Raw genomic sequence first — 23,651 nt, 5'->3', positions numbered from 1 at the left:
TTGTTGCTGCTTAATTACTAAATCCGTCTTAACCATGTACTCTTGAAAAGCCTTTATATCTTCTTTAAAAAATTGTTGTAGTTCCGCAAATTTTTTATCCAAAACCTCCATAAACACTTCAAAAGTTAATTGAGTTTGTTGTGGCAGAGCCTGCTTCTTTCCGTTACCGTTCTGATTGCGTCCGGGGTCCCGTCCCTTAGACCTGAGAGACATTTCTGTTTGCATATCTTCAAAAGTTCACAACAAACTCTTGGCAGTAAATTCAAAAAAAATTAACAAAGAAACTTTCGGTATAGGTAAAAATAAGCTGAATAAGGGTGATCAAAGGTTAAAAAAAAAGTAAAGGTTATGGAGCGAATCCAAAACAGTACTCACTCCATGAGCGTCTCCAGCTGACTCCAGCCAATTTTCAATCCATGTCAGTACTTTGCCCCCAATACCATGTGTCCCAAGTTTGCCCACTAATCTCCTATGTGGGACTTTATCAAAAGCTTTCTGGAAGTCCAGGTACACTACATCCACTGGCTCTCCCTTGCCCATTTTCATAGTTACATCCTCAAAAAACTCCAGATTAGTCAAGCGTGATTTTCCCTTCATAAATCCATGCTGACTCAGACTGATCCTTCTACTGCTATCCAAATGTGTCGTAATTTCCTCTTTTATAATTGACTCCAGCATCTTTCCCACCACTGATGTCAGGCTAACCGGTCTATAATTCCCTGTTTTCTCTTTCCCTCCTGTCTTGAAAAGTGGGACAACATTAGTCACCCTCCAGTCAGCAGGAACTGTTCCTGAATCTATAGAACATTGGAAAATGATTACCAATGCGTCCACGATTTCTAGAGCCACCTCTTTAAGTACCCTGGGATGCAGACCATCAGGTCCCGGGGACTTATCAGCCTTCAGACTCAACAGTCTATCCAACACCTTTTCTTGCCTAATATAAATTTCCTTCAGTTCATCCTTTACCCTAGTTCCTTTGGCCACTATTACACCTGGGAGATTGTTTGTGTCTTCCCTAGTGAAGACAGATTCAAAGTACCTGTTCAACTCATCTGCCATTTCCTTGTTCCCCATAATAAGTTCACCCGTTTCTGTCTTCAATGGCCCAATCTTGGTCTTAACTTTTTTTTTGCTATTCACATACCTAAAGAAGCTTTTACTATCCTCCTTTATATTCTTGGCTAGTTTATCTTCGTACCTCATTTTTTCTTGGCTTTTATTGTCTTTTTTGTTATCTTCTGTTGCTCTTTAAAAGCTTCCCTGTCCTCTGGTTTCCCGCTCATCTTTGCTATGTTATACTGCTCTTTTATTTTTATACTGCCCTTTACTTCCCTCGTCAGTCACAGCCACCCTTTACTCCCCTTAGGATCTTTCTTCCTCTTTGGAATGAACCGATCGTGCACCTTCTGCATTATTCCCAGAAATACCTGCCATTGTTGTTCCACTGTCTTCCCTGTTAGAGTATTGTTCCATTGAACTTTGGCCAGCTCCTCCCTCATAGCTCCATAGTTCCCTTTGTTCAACTGTAATACTGACACATCCGATTTTCCCTTCTCCTTCTCAAATTGTAGGTTAAAACATATCATATTATGGTCACTACCTCCTTTACCTCAAGGTCCCTGATCAAATCCAGTTCATTGCACAACACTAAATCTAGAATTGCCTTCTCCCTGGTAGGCTCCAGTACAAACTGTTCTAAGAATCCATCTCGGAGGCACTCCACAAACTGCCTTTCTTGGGGTCCAGTACCATTCTGATTCTCCCAGTCTACCTGCATGTTGAAATCCCCCATGACATATCATTACCTTTACGACATGCCAATTTTAACTCTTCATTCAACTTACACTCTACATCCAGACTGCTATTTGGGGCCTGTAGATAACTCCCATTAGGGTCTCTCTACCCTTAGAATTTCTCAGTTCTATCCATACTGACTCTACATCCCCTGATTCTATGTCCTCCCCCTCGCAAGGGACTAAATATCATTCCTCACCAACAGAGCCACCACACCCCCTCTGCCAGTCAGTCTGTCCTTTCGATAAGATGTATATCCTTGAATATTCATTTCCCAGGCCCTGTCTGCTTGAAGCCATGTCTCTATTATTCCCACAACATCGTACTTGCCAATTTCCAACTGAGCCTCAAGCTCATCTACTTTATTCCTTATACTTCGTGCATTCATATATACCTGATACCTGACCAGGTTCATTTCCCGATATCAGATCAAGAACAGCCTTTCCTCTTGTAGGCTTATCTACATATTGTGTCAGGAAAGTGGTGAGGCTCAGACCCCTGAGTGGGGAATGAATCAATGTTTGGCTATTGGAGCACATTTGGAGCTGATTTGATGTGGCAGAACAGAAGCGAGGCAGAGTTGAGGTGGCAGGCACTAGACTCAGGCCTGAGAGTGAGGAAAGGCTCGAGCTTTGATTTAAGAGCTGGGCCGAGTCGAGGCAGTGAGGTCCAGGGTTGAGAACATATTAAAGTAGCAGGGCCCAGGTCCAAGAGCAAGGAATGGTGACCCAAGGTTTGATCAATTTAAGCGCCGAGCTGAAATGGGAAGGTTGGGTTTGGGTTGAATTGAGGCAATGCAGCCCAGCCCTGAGAGCGAATCAAAGCAGCAGACCCCAGGTCTGACAGCAAGGAACAATCTGAGGTTTGGATGATTTAAGTGCTGGACTAAATTGAAAAGGGTGTCAGGGCTGGAGGTGAGGTACAGACCAATGTTCAGCTCACTGCTCCGCAAGGTTTACTCATCTCTATGCTGAGCTGAAGCTTTGCCTTGCAATGAACGGGTTTCTGGATTGGCTGCAGTGATGACTCGCTTCATGGGGGTGGACTCATTTTCACGAACTTCAGTTCTGAATGTTATTTGCTTACTTTAATTGCTTGCATGGTTTGTTTTTATCTTAACGTTGGGTGTTTGACAGTTTTTTTTAATGGTTTCTATTGGGTCTCTTTGTTTTATGGCTGCTATTAAGGAGACACATCTCAAGGTTGTATATAGTATACATACTTTGATAAAAAATGTATTTTGAACACATGACACATAAAGTAATATACACAAATATTACCACAAATAAATTAATAAATAATAAAGTGCATTTACGACACAAGTTAAAAATTAAACAGCATAACACTATTGGCCTTCATATATGATGTGGCCTGGGTGTTGGCAGGGTGTTCAGTAGTCTCACAGCCTGGGAGAATAAGCTGTTTCCTATCCTAACAGTCCTTGTCCTACGCTAGCTCCTGCCTGACATTAGAAAGACAGATTGTTGGACAGATGGGAAGGATCATTAACAATGCTAAGGGCCCTGCATATGTAGTACTACCAGTGGCTGTATTGTGGTTGCTTGTAGTACAAGTACTGGTAAATGGACAGTCTCCTACCCAAAAATCTGCAAATTATGATATATTGCCTTTTTTAGTTGGCTTTTATTTCTGTTGTTCATCAGATCTCCTTCTGTTTACTGAATTGCTGTAGGTCACGAAGGATGACATTGGCCCATTTTCTTCAATCAAGTTACCAATAATCTTTCTACCTACAGTTGCTGGCACCGCACAAGCAGATCTTGAGTTGGTATTTCCTTATGAAGCCAACAAAAATGTAAGTCTGATCGTGGAATACTTGTCTCAGAATCAGAAAGGAACACATTCAAGCTTGTATTGCTGTTATACACACAAATTGCTGGAGGAGCTCATCAGGTCAGGCAGTATCTATTGGAGAGGAATAAAGAACTGGGTCAAGACCCTTCATCAGAAATGGGAAGGAAGGGGGAAATACCAGAATAAGAAGGCAGGGGGATGGGAAAGGAGGACAATCCAGAAAGTGATAAATAAAGATAGATGAGTGGGTGATGGAAAGGGTATGAACTGAGAAGCTAGGAGGTGATAGGTGGAAAAGGTAAAAGATTGATACAAAAGAGTTGTTTTGCCGTTGTTGCTGTTGCTGCTTGTGTAGCTCCACTGAACATCAAGGGCATTGTATGTTGGCACTAGAATTTGCGGCACACTTGCCACCTGTCCCAGCTCATCCAGGGTGTGTTGGTTGTTAACACAAACAACACACTTCACTGTATATTTCAAGGTACATGTAGTAATTAAACTTGAATCCTGAATTAAGTTTCACAGTGGGCAAACTCATTTCTAGACTCATTGCAATGTGGGTTTTAGCCCATGTTCCCTAAATATAATGCCTTTAGTTGAATCATGGAATCATATACTACATGGAAACAGGCCCCTCGGCCCCAATTCATCCATCCTGACCAAGTTACCTTTGAGCTAATCCCATTTGCTTGTGTTTGGCCCCAAATTCTCCGTAAATCTTTTTTTCTTTGTGTAACTGTCTAAGTATCTTTTAAATGCCATAACCATCCTCTTCTACTACTACTACTGCTTCTGGCAGAATATTCCATGTACCACCAACCTCTGTGTGGAAGAAAATATTGTCCCTTAGGTCCCTTTTAAATGTTACCCCTCTCACTTTAACCCTATTCCATCTGGTTTTATACACCCCTACTTGAGGAAAAGACTGTGGCTCTTCACATAATGTAACAAAAAATTTCCTGGAGATTCCTCAATCAAATGGAATTATGGATTCCATCAAGGGATTGTAGATACTCTAGATTACCGTTCCAGGATTGTATGTTCTGTTTTCAGTGAGTTGTACCCATAGCCAGCGTGTCATTAGGAGGGATCTCATTGAAATCTTTCAAATATTGAAAGGATGTTTCCTACAGTGGGAGAGTCTGGGACCAAAGGGCACAGCCACAGAAGAGAAGGACATCCCTTTAGAACAGAGATAGGGAGGAATTTCTTTAGCCAGAGGGTGGTGAATTGTGGAATTCCTCACCACAGTTGGCTGTGAAGGCCAAGTCATTGGATTTACTTAAAATTAAGATCAATAGGTTGAGATGTAAACCGTAAGGTGCAAGGGCCATGACTAGACAGATTACGATGAATTCCTGATCTCATAATTTATCTGAATGTGACCCTTGCACCTATTATTTACCTGCACTGCACTTTCTCTGTAGCTGTAACATTACATTCTTTCATTTATCAATTCAATTTAAGTTTAATTATCATTCAACCATACATGAATACTCATGAATACAGCCAATCAAGACACGGTTACTGTAGGGTCAAAGTGCTAAGAACACATTACACGGAATTACAGAGTCCCGATGCACCCCCCCCCCCTCCCCAACCCACAACACTGCAGATTAATGCCCAGTCCTTGCACACACAAGTCAACAAACCCATGTAGAATATCAGTGAAACCCTGCCAGTTTCCTTGGCTAAATAAATCTAGGGAATACACACTCCCGCCCCGTCAAACCCATGATATTAAGACGGCTCTCCCACCCCAAATCCCGGTTTGCATAGTTGCTGTGTAACTTGCTGCCCTGTTACAACTCATTACCAAGAAATCACAGACAGCACACTGCATACAATTAAAGGAATTTTATTTATGAATCTTAACTGAACTAAAGGGTTAGTAAAGAAAAGAAAAAAAACAAAAAGGGCCCATTATAATCAAACAGTCAAATGTGCTCAAAGTGGAGCTCAACTCTTCCCAAAGTTCATGTTCACAGATCCTCAGTTGATCGCGACACCAGGCTCCATCAAATCACATTCTCCCACCAGTCGAATCCTACGACCAGTTCTGTCCAGTGTATTCTCTCTTCACCCCCCACCAAACAAAGGACCCAGCTCACATTCCAAAGCAACTGTTTTCTCTAATCGTAACCAAACACAAACACAGCTTCTACAGAAAGACCATTACATTAGCAGTGAAACCTTTCCCAGGGTGTTACATCAGTAAAATACAACAATGCAGAATATGGATGCATGTAGTCCAACCCCAACCCCCGCCAAGCCTATTAATATCATCTGATGACCCACCCTGATGGCCACTAGGAAACGTAGCAGCTTTGACGCCCAGTCCTCTTGTGTACAATCACATATAGAATATTAGTAAAAATACAATGACATAAATATATATTTATGTAGTTCAGACTTATCTGCCTACCGAGATAATCTCTCAACCAGCCCGAATGATAGCTAGGTGATACCTCGACTTAGAGGCCCAAGTAGTAGGCAGCCGTCGATCCCAGGGGATCATGGGTTTGTGCCTCTGGTGGACTGTGTCCTCTCTGGGGCAGGAAGATTTGAAGAACTGTCTGTTGCCCATGGAGCGGGCTCCCCCCCTCCATGTCACTGATGTAGTCAAGGGAAGGTCAAGCGCTGAAACAGCTTAGCACCAGTGTTGTTACAGAGGTTGCCAGAGTGAAGTCGTAAACAACATCAAAACGCCTCTGGGACTCCAGCTCCAGATTTCTTCCTCAGGGTTCACTCTCAAAACCTTTCCCATGGGCGGGTATGGCCGCAAGGCAGTGGAGGTTTAAAATCAGAGTTTTCCTTCTCCTAGGTAGGCCACCATCCAAGGCTGATGAGCACCCCCCTCCCATCTGAAGCAACTGGTTTTGAAGCACCAGTGATCTGCCTTTGCCCCTTCTCTTGTCAGTAGAAACAGTTCCACCAGGCCTGGTAGCTAAGACACATGTGAAGGCCAAGAGCTGGACTTGGTTGTGAGTGGCTGTTAGAATTGCATGTCATTTGGAGCTTATCCCCACTACCATCCGCTGCTAAGACAACCTTAAGAACCCTTAGTCCTCACATAAACAGGCACATGTAGAATTTTAGTAAAAGCACAACTAGACAGGTATATATGTACTACCTTTTGTTCTACCGAGGTGTATGGAAAGATCTGTCCAGGTAACATACAGTAGGCTTATTCAGAAAGTCAGAAGGCATGGGATCCAGGGAAGTTTGGCCAGGTGGATTCAGAATTGGCTTGCCTGCAGAAGGCAGAGGGTCATGGTGGAGGAAGTGCATTCAGATTGGAGGGTTCTGACCAGTGGTGTCCCACAAGGATCTGTTCTGGGACCTCTACTTTTTGTGATTTTTATTAACGACCTGGTTGAGGGGGTAGAAGGGTGGGTTGGCAAGTTTGCAGACGACACAAAGGTTGGTGGTGTTGTAGATAGTGTAGAGGATTGTCAAAGATTGCAGAGAGACATTGATAGGATGCAGAAGTGGGCTGAGAAGTGGCAGATGAAGTTCAACCCGGAGAAGTGTGAGGTGGTACACTTTGGAAGGACAAACTCCAAGGCAGAGTACAAAGTAAATGGCAGGATACTTAGTAGTGTGGAGGAGCAGAGGGATCTGGGGCTACATGTCCACAGATCCCTGAAAGTTGCCTCTCAGGTAGATAGAGTAGTTAAGAAAGCTTATGGGGTGTTAGCTTTCATAAGTCGAGGGATAGAGTTTAAGAGACGTGATGTAATGATGCAGCTCTATAAAACTCTGGTTAGGGCACACTTGGAGTACTGTGTCCAGTTCTGGTCACCTCAGTATAGGAAGGATGTGGAAGCATTGGGAGGGTACAGAGGAGATTTACCAGGATGCTGCCTGGTTTAGAGAGTGTAGATTATGATCAGAGATTAAGGGAGCTAGGGCTTTACTCTTTGGAGAGGAGGAGGATGAGAGTAGACATGATAGAGGTGTACAAGGTATTAAGAGGAATAGACAGAGTGGACAGCCAGCGCCTCTTCCCCAGGGCACCACTGCTCAGTACAAGAGGACATAGCTTTAAGGTAAGGGGAGGGAAGTTCAAGGGGGATATTAGAGGAAGGTTTTTCACTAAGAAACTGGTTGGTGTGTGGAATGCACTGCCTGAGTCAGTGCTGGAGGCAGATACACTAGTGAAGTTTAAGAGATTACTAGATATATGGAGGAATTTAAGGTGGGGGGTTATTTGGGAGGCAGGGTTTGCGGGTCGGCACAACATTGTGGACCAAAGGGCCTGTAATGTGCTGTACTATTCTATGTTCTATATAAACAAATAATTTTTACTGTACTTTGGTACAATAATAAACCAATTCCAGTTCCAAGTTCATAATTAGTTAGGACGTCAAAGCTTATGAGGAAAAGGCAGGAGAATGAAGTTGAGAAGAAAATTAACTCAACCATTGTAGAATAATGGAGCTGACTCGAAGGGCTGAATGTCCTAATTCTGCTCCTATGACTTACAGCCTCATGATCTAAAATTAATCAGTCTATTTCAACATAAAATAAATAATTAAAGCATGCATGCACTGCCAATAAAAAAAATCAATTAAATAAACTTAATTTAAAATTCAATTCAGCGTAGAACTTAATCCCTTATAGTCATTCTTCCTCATTGAAATAAAAGGATTTGTTGATCCTGAACCACATCAAGCTTAAACTATACAACATAGGAACAGAATTAGGCCATTCAGTCTGTTGAGTCTGTTCTGCCATTCCATCAGAGCTGATTTAATATCCCTCTCAATCCATTCGCCTGCCTTCTGCCTGTAATCTTTGGCACCCTGATTAATCAAGAACCTATCAACCTCTGTTTTAAATATACTCAATAACTTGCCCAGCACAGCTGTCTGTGGCAATAAATTCCACAGATTCTCCACCCTATAGCTGAAGAAATTCCTCATTATCTCTGTTCTAAAGAGACATCCTTCTTTTCTGAGGCTGTACCCTCTGGTCCTGGACTCCTCCACTATAGGAAACGTCCTCTACAACATCCAATCTATCTAGGTCTTTCAATATTCAATAGGTTTCAATGAGATCCACCCCCACCCCCCCCCCATTTCTTCTAAACTCCAGTGAGTACAGGCCCAGAAGCATCAAACACTTTCATTCCTGGGATCATTGTCATCAACGTTCCCTTGACCCTCCCCAATGGCAGCACATCTTTTCTTAGTTAAGGGGCCAAAAATTGCTCACAGTACTCCAAGTACAGTCCGACCAATGCCTTATAAAGCCTCAGCATCACATCCTTTTGTATTCTAGTCCTATTGAAATGAATGCCAACATCACATTTTCCTTCCTCACCACCGACTCAACCTGCGGGGAATCCTGTAGGAAGACTTCTAAGTCCCTTTGCACTTCAGATTTTTGAATTTTCTCTCCATTTAGAAAATAGTCTACCCTTTTATTCCTTGTACATACAATTTTCAACAGAATATTCCATTTTCCACCTCTTTGCCCATTCTCTCAATTTGCCCATGTCCTTCTGCAGATTCCCTACTTCCTCAATATTACCTGCCCCTCCTTCTCTCTTCGTATCATTCATAAACTTGGCAAAAACCATAAATTCCTTCATTCAAACCACTGACATATAATGTGAAAAGAAGTGGTCCCAACCCCAACCCCTGTGGAACACCACTGGTCACTAGCAGCCAACCAGAAAAAAAATCCCCTTTATTGCCACTCTCTGCCTCTTGCCAATCTGCCAATTTCTATCCATACTAGTGTCTTTCTTGTAATTGTTAAAGTAACACACAACTTTTAAACAGCCTCATGTGCAGCACCTAGTCAAAAACCTTTGAAAATCCAAACTGACTCTCCTTTGTCTTGTTAGCTACAGTTGCCTTTAGTATACTTCTTCATAGGAACTTGTCACAGGTTCATGCTGGAAATTTCTGCAAATTAAACAGAAATCATTGAACTTCTCCCAACGGAATCAGTTCAGTATAAATTTTGTTCTCTTATAACCAGTCATAACAAATCTCCTCTAACTCATAAGGAAATGTAGCCACAGTCGTGCCTTCTTTATAGCCGCGCTCAGGAAAGATCCCCCGAGATGTTGATACTCTGGAACTTGAAATTGCTCACACTTTCCACTTCTGATCCCTCAATAAGGACAGATGTGTTCACTCATCTTACCCTTTTTGATCCAATCAATTCAACACATGGATTACCATTCTGATCTGACCAGATTTTGTCCCTTGCAATCCTTTTAATCTAAATATATCTCTAGAATTCCTTAGGATTCTTCTTCACTTTATCTGCTAGTGCAACTTAATGCAATCTTTGAGTCCTCCTGATTTCTTTCTCAAGTGTTCTCTTGCATTTCTTGTACTCCATAAGCACCTCATGTGTTCCTACTTGACTATACCTGCTATGCACCTCATTTTTTCTCTTAATGAAGGCCTCATTATCTCCCAAAAACCAAGGTTCCCTACACTTGTTGTCTTTACCTTTTATTCTGATAGGCACATACAGGTTTTGTACTCTCAAAATTTCAATTCTGAAGGCCTCCCTCTTTCCCAGTACCCCTTTGCCAGAAAACAGCCTGACCCAATCCACACTTGCCAGATCATTTCTGATACCATCAAAATTGGCCTTTTTCCAATTTAGAATCTCAACCCATGGACCATACGTATCTTTTTGCATATTTACTTTGAAGCTAGTGGCATTGCAGTCACTGGATGCAAAGTGTTCCCCTACACAAACTTCTGTCATCTGCCCTGTCTCATTCCCTAATAGCAAATCCTGTTTCACATGCTCTGTCATTGGGACTTCTACGTACTGATGAAGGAAGCTTACCTGAACACATTTGACAAACTCTATGTTTCTTACAACAGTCTGCAATCTCTTTACAAATTTTTTCATCTAAAATCTCTGGGACTTGGTGGTGGTCTGTAATATAGCCCCATTAACACGGTCATACATCTCTTATTTCTCAGTTCCACCCATAACACCTCACAAGATGAGTTCTCCAGTTTACAGTCTCCAGCATTACTTGTCAGGGATACTATTACAGCTACAGAAAGGGTGGGTAATGTAGCAGGATCCTCTTTTGAGTCAGTATGGGTAGAAGTCAAGAATAGGAAGAGAGCAGTTACTCTATTGGGAGTAGTCTATAGGCGCCCTGGTAGCAGCAGAGATACCGAGGAGCAGATTGGGAGGCAGATTTTGGAAAGGTGCAAAAATAACAGGGTTGCTATCATGGGTGACTTTAACTTCCCTAATATTGATTGGCACCTGATTTGTTCCAATGGTTTAGACGGGGCAGAGTTTGTTAAGTGTGTCCAGGATTGATTCCTGTTACAGTATGTTGACAGGCCGACTAGGGGGAATGCCATACTAGATCTAGTATTAGGTAACGAACTGGGTCAGGTCACAGATCTCTCAGTGGGTGAGCATCTGGGGGACAGTGACCACCGCTCCCAGGCCTTTAACGTTATCATGAAAAAGGATAGAATCAGAGAGGACAGGAAAATTTTTAATTGGGGAAGGGCAAATTATGAGGCTATAAGGCTAGAACTTGCAGTTGTGAGCTGGGATGATATTTTTGCAGGGAAATGTACTATGGACATGTGGTCGATGTTTAGGGATCTCTTGCAGGATGTTAGGGATAAATTTGTCCCAGTGAGGAAGATAAAGAATGGTAGGGTGAATGAACCATGGGTGACAAGTGAGGTGGGGAATCTAGTCAGATGGAAAAAGGCAGCATATGTGAGGTTTAGGAAGCAAGGATCAGATGAGTCTATTGAGGAATATAGTGTAGCAAGAAAGCTTAAGAAGGGGCTGAGGAGAGCAAGAAAGGGGCATGAGAAGGCCTTGGAGAGTAGGGTAAATTAAAACCCCAAGACATTCTTCAATTATGTGAAGAACAAATGGTTGACAGGAGTGAAGATAGGACCGATTAGAGATAAAGGTGGGAAGATGTGCCTGGAGGCTGTGTAAGTGAGCGAGGTCCTCAATGAATACTTTGCTTCGGTGTTCACCAATGAGAGGGAACTTGATGACGGTGAGGACAATATGAGTGCAGTTGATGTTCTGGAGTATGTTGATATTAAGGGAGATGAAGTGTTGGAGTTGTTAAGATACATTAGGATGGATAAGTCCCCGGGGCCCAACAGAATTTTCCCCAGGCTGCTCCACGAGTTGAGGGATGAGACTGCTGAGCCTCTGGCTAGGATCTTTATGTCCTCGTTGTCCATGGGAACGGTACCGGAGGATTGGAGGGAGGCAAATGTTGTCCCTTCATGCAAGAAAGGTAGTAGGGATAGTCTGGGTAATTATAGACCAGTGAGCCTTACGTCTGTGGTGGGAAAGCTGTTGGAAAAGATTCTTAGAGATAGGATCTATGGGCATTTAGAGAATCATGGTCTGATCAGGGACAGTCAGCATGGCTTTGTGAAGGGCAGATCGTGTCTAACAAGCTTGATAGAGTTCTTTGAGGAGGGGACCAGGCATATAGATGAGGGTAGTGTGGTGGATGTAATCTACATGGATTTTAGTAAGGCATTTGATAAGGTACCACATGGTAGACTTATTCAGAAAGTCAGAAGACATGCGAAGCAGGGAAGTTTGGCTAGGTGGATTCAGAATTGGCTTGCCTGCAGAAAGCAGAGGGTCATGGTGGAGGGAGTACATTAGGATTGGCAGGTTGTGACTAGTGGTGTCCCACAAGCATCGGTTCTGGGACCTCTACTTCTTGTGATTTTTATTAACGACCTGGATGTGGGGGTGTAAGGGTGGGTTGGCAAGTTTGCAGACAACATTGGTTGGTGGTGTTGTGTCATGTTGAGGATTGTCGAAGATTGCAGCGAGACATTGATAGGTTGGAGAAGTGGGCTGAGAAGTGGCAGATGGAGTTCAACCCAGAGAAATGTGAGGTGGTACACTTTGGAAGGACAAACTCCAAGGCAGAGTACAAAGTAAACGGCAGGATACTTGGGAGTGTGGAGGAGCAGAGGGATCTGGGGGTACATGTCCACAGATCCCTGAAAGTTGACTCACAGGTAGATAGGGTAGTTAAGAAAGATTATGGGGTGTTGCTTTCATAAGTCGAGGGATAGAGTTTAAGAGTCGTGGTGTAATGGTGCAGCTCTATAAAACTCTGGTTAGGGCACACTTGGAGTACTGTGTCCAGTTCTGGTCGCCTCAGTATAGGAAGGATATGGAAGCATTGGAAAGGGTACAGAGGAGATTTACCAGGATGCCACCTGGTTTATAGAGGATGCATTATGATCAGAGATTAAGGAAGCTAGAGCTTTACTCTCTGGAGAATAGGAGGATGAGAGGAGATATGATTGAGGTATACAAGATATTAAGAGGAATAGACAGAGTGGACAGCGAGTACCTCTTCCCCAGGGCACCTCCACTCAATACAAAAGGACATGGCTTTAAGGTAAGGGGTGGAAAGTTCAAGGGGGATATTAGAGGAAAGTTTTTTACTCAGTGGTTGGTGCGTGGAATGCACTGCCTGAGTCAGTGTGGAGGCAGATACACTAGTGAAATCTAAGAGACTACTAGACAGGTTTATGGAGGAATTTAAGGTGGAGGGTTATATGGGAGGCAGGGTTTAAAGGTCGGCACAACATTGTGGGCTGAATGGCCTATACTGTACTGTGCTGTATTGTTTTAAGTTCTGTGTTATCCTGACGTCACACTGCCGTGACACTCCCTGTCTCATAACTCCACTCTACCTCCATTTATCTGTCATGCTTTGTCACATCTAAAACAACAAAACACCAAAATATTGAGCTACCAGTCAAATCAAACCAAGTTTAATTATCGTTCAAACCATACAAGGTGCAAAGCATTCAAAATAGCAAGTAACATTCAAAGATGTCCTTCCCTTCCTGCAACCAAATCTTACTAATGGCTACAATGTTGTAATTCCAGGTGTTGATCCAAGCTTTGAGCTCATCCACTTTTCCTACAATACTTTTGGATTGAAATATATGTAGCTGCAGACACCAGTCACGTCATGATTCTGATTCTGATCTAATTTTTTTTTTATATAGTGGCCAACATGAAGGGCATCTGCTTGAATTGGTGTTTATGTCTGAATGTTTAAGACAGGTTTTAAATATCTTCACCTCTCTGACTGGAGGTCTGCAACTAGTGGTGTGTTACAGGGATCATATAACATTACAGCACAGAAACAGGCCTTTTTTCTTGGCTGTGCCGAACCATTTTTCTGCCTAGTTCCACTGACCTGCACCTGGACCATATCCCTCCATACATCTCTCATCCATGTACCTGTTCAAGTTTTTCTTAAATGTTAAAAGTGAGCCTGCATTTACAATTTCACCTGGCAGTTCACTCCACACTCCCGCCACTCTCTGCGTGAAGAAGTCCCACCTAATGTTCCCTTTAAACTTTTCCCCCTTCGCCCTTAACCCATGTCCTCTGTTTTTTTTCTCCCCTAGCCTCAGTGGAAAAAGCCTGCTTGCATTCACTCTATCTATACCCATCATAATTTTATATACCTCTATCAAGTTTCCCCTCATTCTTCTATGCTTCAGAGAATAAAGTCCTAACCTTATTCAACCTTTCTCTGTAACTCAGTTTCTCAAGATCCAGCAACATCCTTGTAAACCTTCTCTGCACTCTTTCAACCTTATTAATATCCTTCCTAAAATTCGGAGACCAAAACTGCACACAATACTCCAAATTCAGCCTCGCCAATGCCTTATACAACCCCACCATAACATTCCAACTCTTATACTCAGTACTTTGATTTATAAAGGCCAATGTACCAAAAGCTCTGTTTACTACCCTATCTATCTGTGACGCCACTTTTAGGGAATTTTGTATCTGTGTTCCTAGATCCCTCTGTTCGACTGCACTCTTCAGTGCCCTACCATTTACCTTGTATGTTCAACTTTGGTTTTTCCTTCCAAAGTTCAATACCTCACACTTGTCTGTATTAAACTCCATCTGCCATTTTTCAGCCCATTTTTCCAGCTGGTCCAGATCCCTCTGCAAGCTTTGAAAACCTTCCTCACTGTCCACTACACCTGCAATCTTTGTATCATCAGCAAATTTGCTGATCCAATTTACCACATTATCATCCAGATCATTGGCATAGATGACAAATAACAAAGGACCCAGCACTGATCCCTGTGGCACACTATTAGTCACAGGCCTCCACTCAAAGAAGTAATCCTCCACTACCACTCTCTGACTTCTCCCATTGAGCCAATGTCTAATCCAATTTACTACCTCACCATGAATACCTAGCGACTGAATCTTCCTAACCTCCCATGCAGGACCTTGTCAAAGGCCTTACTGGTCCATGTAGACAACATCAGTAGTGGGTCTGTTGTTGTTTGTCATCTCTATCAACAATCTGGATTACAGTTTGACTATAATGAGATCACAGGTAGAAAGGGTCATAAAGAGGGCTTTGGCATATTTGCACATTGGCCCTCATATATCAAAGTACTGAGTACAGCAGCTGGGATGTTAAATTGAAGTTGTATAAAATGTTGGTGAGGCCTAATTTGGAGTATTGCGGACAGTTCTGGTCGCCTACCTACAGGAAAAATATCAATAATATTGAAATAGTGCAGAGAAAATTTACAAGGATGTCGCCAGGACTTGAGGACCTGAGTTATAGGGAGAGGTTGAATAGGTTATGACTTTTTTCTCTAGAGCCTAGGAGAATGAGGGAAGATTTAATGGAGGTGTACCAAATTATAAGGGGTATAGAAAGGGTTAATGCAAGCAGGCTTTTTCCGGTGAGGTTGAGTGAAATGACTACTAGAGGTCATAGGTTAAGGGTGAAAGGTTTAACAGAAACATCAGGGGGAACTTCTTCATTCATGGTGATTAGTATGGAATGAGCTGCCAATGGAACTGGTGGGCATAGGCTCAATTTCAACATTTAAGAGAAGTTTGGGTAAGTGCATAGAAGGGAGGGGTATGGAGGACTGTGGTCTAGGCACAGCTCGAAGAGACAAGGCAGATTGAGATCAGCATGGACTAGATGGGCCGAAGAGCCTGTTACTGTGAGATAGTGTTCTATGACTCTTTATCTCTTATAATGAAGAAAGGGCAAGAAAGATTTAAACAGACAATAGTATTTGCAAACCTACTGTGAATCTAATTATTAACACTCTGCCTAATAGTTTATGATGAAATGAATTAATTATAAAACAGGTGTTCTCACAGGATTCTGAGTTTGACTTGTTCATATCTAGTAATGTTATAGTTTATAGCAGGGGTGGGCAAACTTTTTGACTTGTGGGCCGCAAAGGGTTCTAAAATTTGACAGGGGGGGCCGGACCAGGAGCAGATGGATGGAGTGTTTTGGTAATACACCTCATAAGAGAAAATAAAATATCATGGGATATGTAGAAAACATGTGCTTTAATTTCAATTGAAAATGAACAAATGCATTACAACAAAATATCTGTCTTTGAAGTCCCATGGTATTTAGCTATTTATTGAAACGTCTTTTAAAACACTGAAAATTAAATGAATAAAATACAGCTTTTTTTAATAGTAACAGTTATTATTTTAAAGCACTGAAAATTCTGTTATCCTTCAAGATATTATCATCATCACTCTCCTCCTGACTGTCTTTATTTCAAAAACGGTAGGAGATGCAGGTCTACTTGTCCTGCTCCTTCTTATTCAATTGTCCCCTGTGCCAAAACTCAACAACGACCAGCACAAAGACAGAACAGTGACAGCGCGCCAGTATGCAGAGTGCGTTATTTGATCTGGAGCGCATTTTTTATTTTGAGAACGTACATGCACCTGCGCACTACTCATGTCCATCACTTAACAGAAATGACATGTAACATGTAAAAAATATTTTCAAATGCATTTTTTACATAACACAAGGAAGAAACTTATTTTTAATTTCAGTGGGAACAGTGTTGTTGGTCTCCCTTTTTAGCCAGCGCATCAAAGTCTGGATTTAGTTTTGTTGTGGCGATTCTCAGGATGGATCTGAGGTGTTGGTCAGTTAACTTGGATCTGTGGCTGGCTTTGTTGATGTTCATGACGCTGAACGCCTGTTCACACAAATAGGTCGAGCCGAACAAAGAGTAAAGCGCAAATGTGGAGTAATACGCTGCACCTCAACAAAGGTCAATGTATATAGAGTGTGCCATCTATTGGGAAAACGCCAGAATTGCGGGGAAAAAACGTTAACAAGGTTTATTAATATAATTTCATCAAGTTCTGCGGGCCGGATTAAAAAGCTTAACGGGCCGCATATGGCCCGCGGGCCATAGTTTGCCCATGCCTGGTTTATAGCTTTAGTAAGGAAGGCACAGAAGTTTCTATGATCTCCTACCATTTATATCTCCATAACAAACAATTCAGCCCTGTGTGATTCTCCTTTAGCTGGGACACCCACTGCATAGGTTGCAGAATATCTTCCAGCACCATCTGTCAGATAATGAACAAAACAGACCACGTCACAAAACAAAGTTCATTGTCACCAAACAAGAACGTAAAAGACAAATTACTTCCAAAACATGTTTGAATATTTATGCAACAAAATTCTGTTAGAGATTTTTATGATGAGATATGAGCTTGTACTATTCCAGTTTGAATACCCACCACAAAACAATAACATCCTTGGATCTATTGCAATAATTTAATTAAGCACAGCAGGTTTTACAGATCAGCTGTGATTATTTGTTTTTCCTCCTCCTAAAAATAGATATCCATTAAGGTTCAAGCACAGGCCATTGACGTACCAGTCTGGGTTTCAAATCCTAATATAGACTTGAAAATCTGCATGTATGACCGGCTATATCAAGATGCCATCCGTGTTCACAACAGGTACGTTGATAAGAGACAAAAATGGCCCTTTATACTGAAATACAAATGACGTAAAAAGAGAGGAGGTGCAACAGGGAATGAATCTGCAAATCAGCATCTCTCTGTCAGTTTTAACAAATATTTCAGAATATTATTCCTAGTAAAAGTCACTTTACTTGCAGCAACTTTCCATACCTTACCCTAACATGATACAAAAAGGGACCATTGAGCACATTGGGTCCATGGTAGAATCATCATTAAAAAGATGTAAAACATGGAAATAGGCTATTCGGTCCGCCTTCACCACACAGACCAGTGGTCTCCCATCCATATAATCATTTCTTTAGCACTTGTAACATGCACAATGCTAGAGGAACTCAGCGGGTTAGGCAGCATCTATGGAAGTGAATAAATAGTCAACATTTTGGACGGTGATCCTTCATCAGGACCGGAAAGGAAGGGGGAAGAAGCCTGAATAAGAAGGTGGGAGTACTTAATAAGGGAGAATAGGAAGGTACAACACTTGCACCTATTCCTTTCTAGAATCAGAATTAGATTTATTATCACTGATGTGATAATAATTTTGGTTTTAACACGTGGTTATTACTGCCACCTTCCTGTCAGCTTGAACTAATCTGGCTATTCTCCTCTGACCTGTCTTATTAACAAGGCATTTTCGCCAACAGAACAGTCGCTCACTGGATGTTTTTGTTTTTTGTATCATTCTCTATAAATTCTAGGGTTTCCCAACCAGGGTTCTGCGAGAGATCATGATTAAAAGAAATAAACATTGTTTTTTGAATTTCATGTAATGCAGTGGTGGGCAATGACTGAGCAGATCAGTTAGCAATCTCGTTAGAGGGCTCTCAGCCCAGTATGGCAGTGCGCAAGAGGACTGTGTTTATTCTCAGTTTTCGATGTGAAGTAGGGGAGGCCATTGATAATTGGTGAGTGTTGTATTGTACAAAGAGGAGGACAGTAGGCTGATAATGAGTGAGCGCTGTATTGCACACAGGGGAGGTTGGTAGGCTGATGAGGAACATGAAGTGCATTTTCCAAGCATTGAATGGATTCACTCAACTTGGGCTGTGACGTCAGCCTCTCCCTCCTAAATTACCTCCCCCAACTTCCCCTTACTGACTCATAGGAGCAAACAAACTACCAGTGTAGTAGAAAATTGGAGGGAAATTTTCATTCTAAAAACAGACCAGTGTGGTGATTTTTGAGTGGAGGTGTGAGATGGAAGAGGAGGGTTCTAGGCCTGGAGCTAAGGACAACTCTGGTAAGGATAATGATGAAGAATTACAATCTTCTGAGTCATTTCTTTGCCCTAGTGCAACAATGAACGCAAAAGAGTCCGTCTTTTTTTTTCAAAACTATAAAAGTTTATTTACACAACAAATACACAAAGTACAAACATTAAGTGTTTACAACACAATGAATAAATTTAAATTAAAATATTATTACTGTCTATAAAACAGTCAATTCCCTGGGGGGCCCACCACTTCTGGAAATCCTCCATTCTAACCATTGTGACCACATGCTCCCTCTCCAAGGACAGCCAGGCATGAACATATCCTCAGAAGAGGGGCAGGCAGTCAGTCACCCCCAGTCCCCAAAGTACAGGGGAAAGATCCCTGCATAAAGAGATAACCACTGTGGATCTCCTCTGCTGCCAAATGGTAAAACAGATCGCCAAAGCAAGGAAGTGATAGGTGTGCAAGAGCAGCCTATACGAGAAACACTTTGGAGCATCACAGAAAGGCATGGTGGGCATCCCAGCAAGACGGCTCATGTTTTGTGGGACCCTCTCCCACATGGTATCCTGAGGCCTGGGTCTGACAGGCAATTCCGGCCGAATAGATGGTGGTGCAGCCAGAATCCCTCCACTTCCCTGAGCCCTCTCAACATTCAGTGTGATAGGATGGGGACCAGTCCCGCTTGCAGCTAGAGGATCATCCTCCACTGGCGCAGGAGCACCCTGACTGGATGAGACTAGACCCCATACTCTCAATAACTCTCGGTAAAACTGAGGCAGTTCCTTCAAAGCAGCATGGTTGATGCTGTCTGCTGGAGCCACGTACCCTCTTGCAGCAGTGTCCCTGGCAGAAAATGTGTGTTGCCAACGCATGCCATCTCAGAGGGTGGTCGCTGTACAAGTAATACTGCGGGGTCCTAAAACAAAGAACCGCCATCTGGGTGCACACATACACCGAATGACTTGCCACTCTCTGTGATCAGAAATGATTGTCTGATTAGATATTTGCATTAATGTGCAGGTGTATAGCTGTACCTAATAAAGTGGCCACTGAATATATGCTAGGACTAAATACCAATTAATGGTGCTGATAGGTATTTGTGGTCTGTTATTTCTGAATCTGATGTTGATGTTGTGGGGGAGGTGGGAACAACACTGGAGATGCTGTAGCTATTCCTGCCAGGTCAGTTATACTACCTCCCCACAGAGGCCAGTTAACAGAGATCAGCAGGGTAATCTTCCTCACAGAGCTAACTGCACAAGCACCTGTATTTCCCACAAACTTTGGGTATTATTACCCACTCCTAATTTCTTATCTTTCACTTATTCCTCCCCCCCCCCCATTTGATTTACCAAAAAAATACCTTTGGGAAAGCAAAAATAGAAATTCTAAATATTGGTCAGCCATGCAAAGACAGAGTTTTATCTCCTCTCTTTCTTCCCAGTCCTGATGAAAGATCTCAGTTGAAACATTGGCTGACTATTTCCCTCCATAGATCACTGCCTGACCTGCTGAGTTCCACCAACATTTTGTATGTGTTGCTCCAGATTTCCAGCAGAATCTCTTACATTTTAAACCTTACAACTTTTTTCAATTCATAGGCTCTTAGTGATTGCACAGTTTTGTTCTTAAGGTACCTGGCCCAACAACCTTCTGGTCATTTGGACACTGCAGAGATTTATTAATACATTATGGAATGTGAAAAAATAGCACCTTATTAAATACACTCTTTCCACAAATACCTGTCAAGGAGAATATTCTTCTGCCTCCTAAATTCTTGTGCTTGTATGTGTTAATGTTTCAAAATACTGTTTTGGGAATTCACAAAACTCTCAGTTCCTAGTTATTTATTTGATCGCGTGAATGAGCTGAACTGCAGTAATTCATATACATGGAACTGTTCAGCAATGTGTATTGATTAAAACTGATCATGGAAACCTATAGCTAGAGCAGCCAATCATATCCTTTTAATTTCCCTTTAATTTCTAATTATTAAAGACATCATAAAATTATCATTATCCATTCATGTGGCCCAATGTCTGTTTTTATTATTGTCAAACTGTTGCAAAATGTTAAGGTTCAGGCAATGATGCCTTGGGCTGTTAATTAGAAAAGTGAAGATTCGTCTATATGCCATTATCAATTTGTAAGAGTGTGTGTGCGCTTGTGTATATGTGTCTATGTGCATGTGTGAGCGTATGTATTAATAATTCCCCCTGAATTTCTTCAAAAAGTCGAGGAGGCAGCTTTGGCTGAGCCAGGGGGACAATAGCTTATCCACACCTACATGCCCAGAATACACTTATCTTTGTCACTTGGAGGGTTTCATTGAGATCGTGACAGACACAAATGAATCTTCAAAGCATTTTATGTGTATCACACTTTCTTGCATTTACTTAACTGGGTTAAGTTTTTATTTGAAGCAGACAAACAGCTGGAGGAACTCAGCAGGTCAGAAGTATCCGTGGAGGAAAAGAGATGGTCAGCGTTTTAGGTCAAGCCCCTGCATTTGGTCTGAGAGTGCAGAAGGAAGAAATTCAGTATATAGAAGTGAGAGAGGGGTGAGGCAGGGAGGCTAGTGGGTGATAGGTGAAACCAGATAAGGAAGGGATGATAGGCAGGTGGTTGAGGATAAAGTATTCAGGTATTGAGGGTGGGGGTAAGGAGAAGAGATGGAAAAGATAAGCAAAGAGTGAGGTGCTCCCTGGTGGATTTGTGGGAAGATAAAAGGAACAGAAACAGCGAATTACCTGAAATAGGAAAATTCAAAATACATTTTCCAATTATTAGGCTAGGCTGGAGGCTTCCCAAGCTGGATATGATGAGACATTCTTGTATCCACATCTAGAGTCCTTGAATAATAGAGCAATTCAACCCTTCAGCCTAACCAGTCCTGGCCAACCATGTGGTCCATCCAGCTGGTCCCAATACAGCCTATCAATTACAGGCTGACCATGGGTCCATCCAGCTGGTCCCAATACAGACCAACTATGTGGTCCACCCTTCTGGTCCCAGTACAGCCTAGCCAGTGCAGGCCAGCCATGTGGTCCACCCAGTTGGCCTCACTACAGCCAATCTAGTCCAGGCTGACCATGTGATCCACCTAGCTGGTCCAAATACAACCTAAATAGTCCAGGCTGACCATGTGGTCCATCTGTCTGGTCCCCATACAGATCTTAAGCCTAACCAGTCCCAGCTGACCATGTGGTCCACCCAGCTGGTCCCAATTTCCTGCCTTTATTTATCTAGGCCTCTCCCCTCCAAGTGTTTCTTAAATGATGCTATTGTACCTGCCTCAATCACTTCCTCTGTTGGCACGTTCTATATACTCACCACCGTATGCATGAAAAATTTGCCTCAGGTCCCTTTTAATCTTTCCCCTCTCACCCTAGATCTATGACGCTAGTTTAGGCTTCCCCTTCCCTGGGTAGAAGTCCATTACCATCCTCCTTAATGTTTTTCATAATTTTAAACACTTCTGTGAGGATCACCCCTCATTCTCCTATGTTCCAAGGAATAAAGAGCCTTGAAACCTGTCCTCTAATCCTAGGGATATCCTCAAATCTCCTTTGCACTCTTTCCAGTTTAACCACACCTTTCCATTAACATGGTCACAAAGCTGTTACAACTGCAACATGATGTCCTTGCTCCTATACTCAGTGCCCTGACTGATGTAGGCCAGTGTACTAAACATTCTGTTTAACAAACTATACAGTTGTAATCCAACTCCCTCTCTTCCATGACATTCCCTAGTGCCCTACCATTCATAGTCCTATGCAGACTTGATTTTCTAAAATATATCTCTTCGTACTTATCTGTCAACCATGTGCCAATGTATTGGAATTTTATTTGACTTCATTCCTGATGAAGGATCTCAGCCCTCTCCATTGATGTTGCCTGACCTGCTGAATTCCTCCAGCATCTTGTCTGTGTTGTTCTGTATTTGACTTGAGTTTGTTTTATCAGGGCGTCCTTGGGGCACCAGGTAAAATTTGTGGTGTGCAAAGAGCTGAGAAATCATCTGGAATTTTTACCTAAAAGTGGATTTATCCAAGCACACTCCAGTTTAAGTTTTCAACTCAAATTTCTGCCAAGGTAGGTCTTTTTGTCACACTAGTGAATTCAAGGCTAGTCAGGTAACTGGTTAAAAGCAATCATACTGGAGAGGTTGCATTTTCAATGCTAGCAGAGCTTCAGTGATATGCCAACTACTTGTATTTACTATTAGTGGCTACTTTTTTAGTTAACTAATAATGTTGCCACTGAGTATGTGCTCATGGAAGCTCACCTACTTCAAGGTTCAATGTGTTGTATGTTCAGAGATGCTCTTCTGCACACCACTGTTATAAAGACTGGTTATTTGAGTTAAAGGTTCATTTATTATCAATGTATACAATTTGAAATTATTCTTCTCTGGTTAACCATGAAACCAAGAAAAGAAAAGCAACATGATTATCAACCCCCAAAATCCTCCGTCCCCACACAAAAAAATGAATAAAAATGGAACAGGCACAACAATCCCCCAAATCCCTCCTTCCACACAAAAAACGAACAAAACAGAACAGGCAATTGACCCCAAATCCCACCTCCCTGCACAGAAAAATGGTTGAGTGAGAAAACACAGAATATAAAAAACTATAAAACTGAAAAGATAGTCTATAGTTCAAGTCCACATTCAAAACACACAAAACCTGGGCAACACTCTCCAGGCCCAGCAGAAGACCTTTCCCCCTTTATAGAAGGGCCCTATCAAAAGATAGGCAGCCAGTACTCATGATCTGGGTGATCTGGAAGACCGTGTGAGGAATCTGGAGCAGCAGCTGGATGACCTTAGACTCATAAGGGAAAATGAAGCAGTCATAGATGAGAGCTACAGGGAGGTAGTCACACATAGGCTGCTGGAAGCAGGTTGTTGGGTGACAGTCAGAGGGGGAAAAACGAAGCAGAGTAGATAGGTAGTGCAGAGCACCCCTGTAGCCA

At 42.3% G+C, this 23,651-nt stretch overlaps 1 protein-coding gene across 7 annotated transcripts in view; it reads left to right on the top strand.

Moving 5' to 3' along the window:
* The window catches only part of cfap74 (cilia and flagella associated protein 74), a 460,813-nt gene that overhangs the window by 299,471 nt on the left and 137,691 nt on the right, over positions 1 to 23,651 (top strand). For all 7 annotated transcript variants that reach the window (XM_059952433.1, XM_059952430.1, XM_059952431.1 and 4 more), the window contains 3 exons: positions 3,491 to 3,613; positions 17,312 to 17,433; positions 22,638 to 22,766. In XM_059952433.1, the coding sequence (XP_059808416.1) occupies positions 3,491 to 3,613; positions 17,312 to 17,433; positions 22,638 to 22,766 (374 nt within the window). The remainder of the gene's footprint in view (positions 1 to 3,490; positions 3,614 to 17,311; positions 17,434 to 22,637; positions 22,767 to 23,651) is intronic.

This window comes from Hypanus sabinus, chromosome 27, assembly GCF_030144855.1.
Source record: "Hypanus sabinus isolate sHypSab1 chromosome 27, sHypSab1.hap1, whole genome shotgun sequence".
Taxonomy (NCBI): Eukaryota; Metazoa; Chordata; class Chondrichthyes; order Myliobatiformes; family Dasyatidae; genus Hypanus; species Hypanus sabinus.
This window is presented reverse-complemented; position numbering and strand designations above follow the sequence as displayed.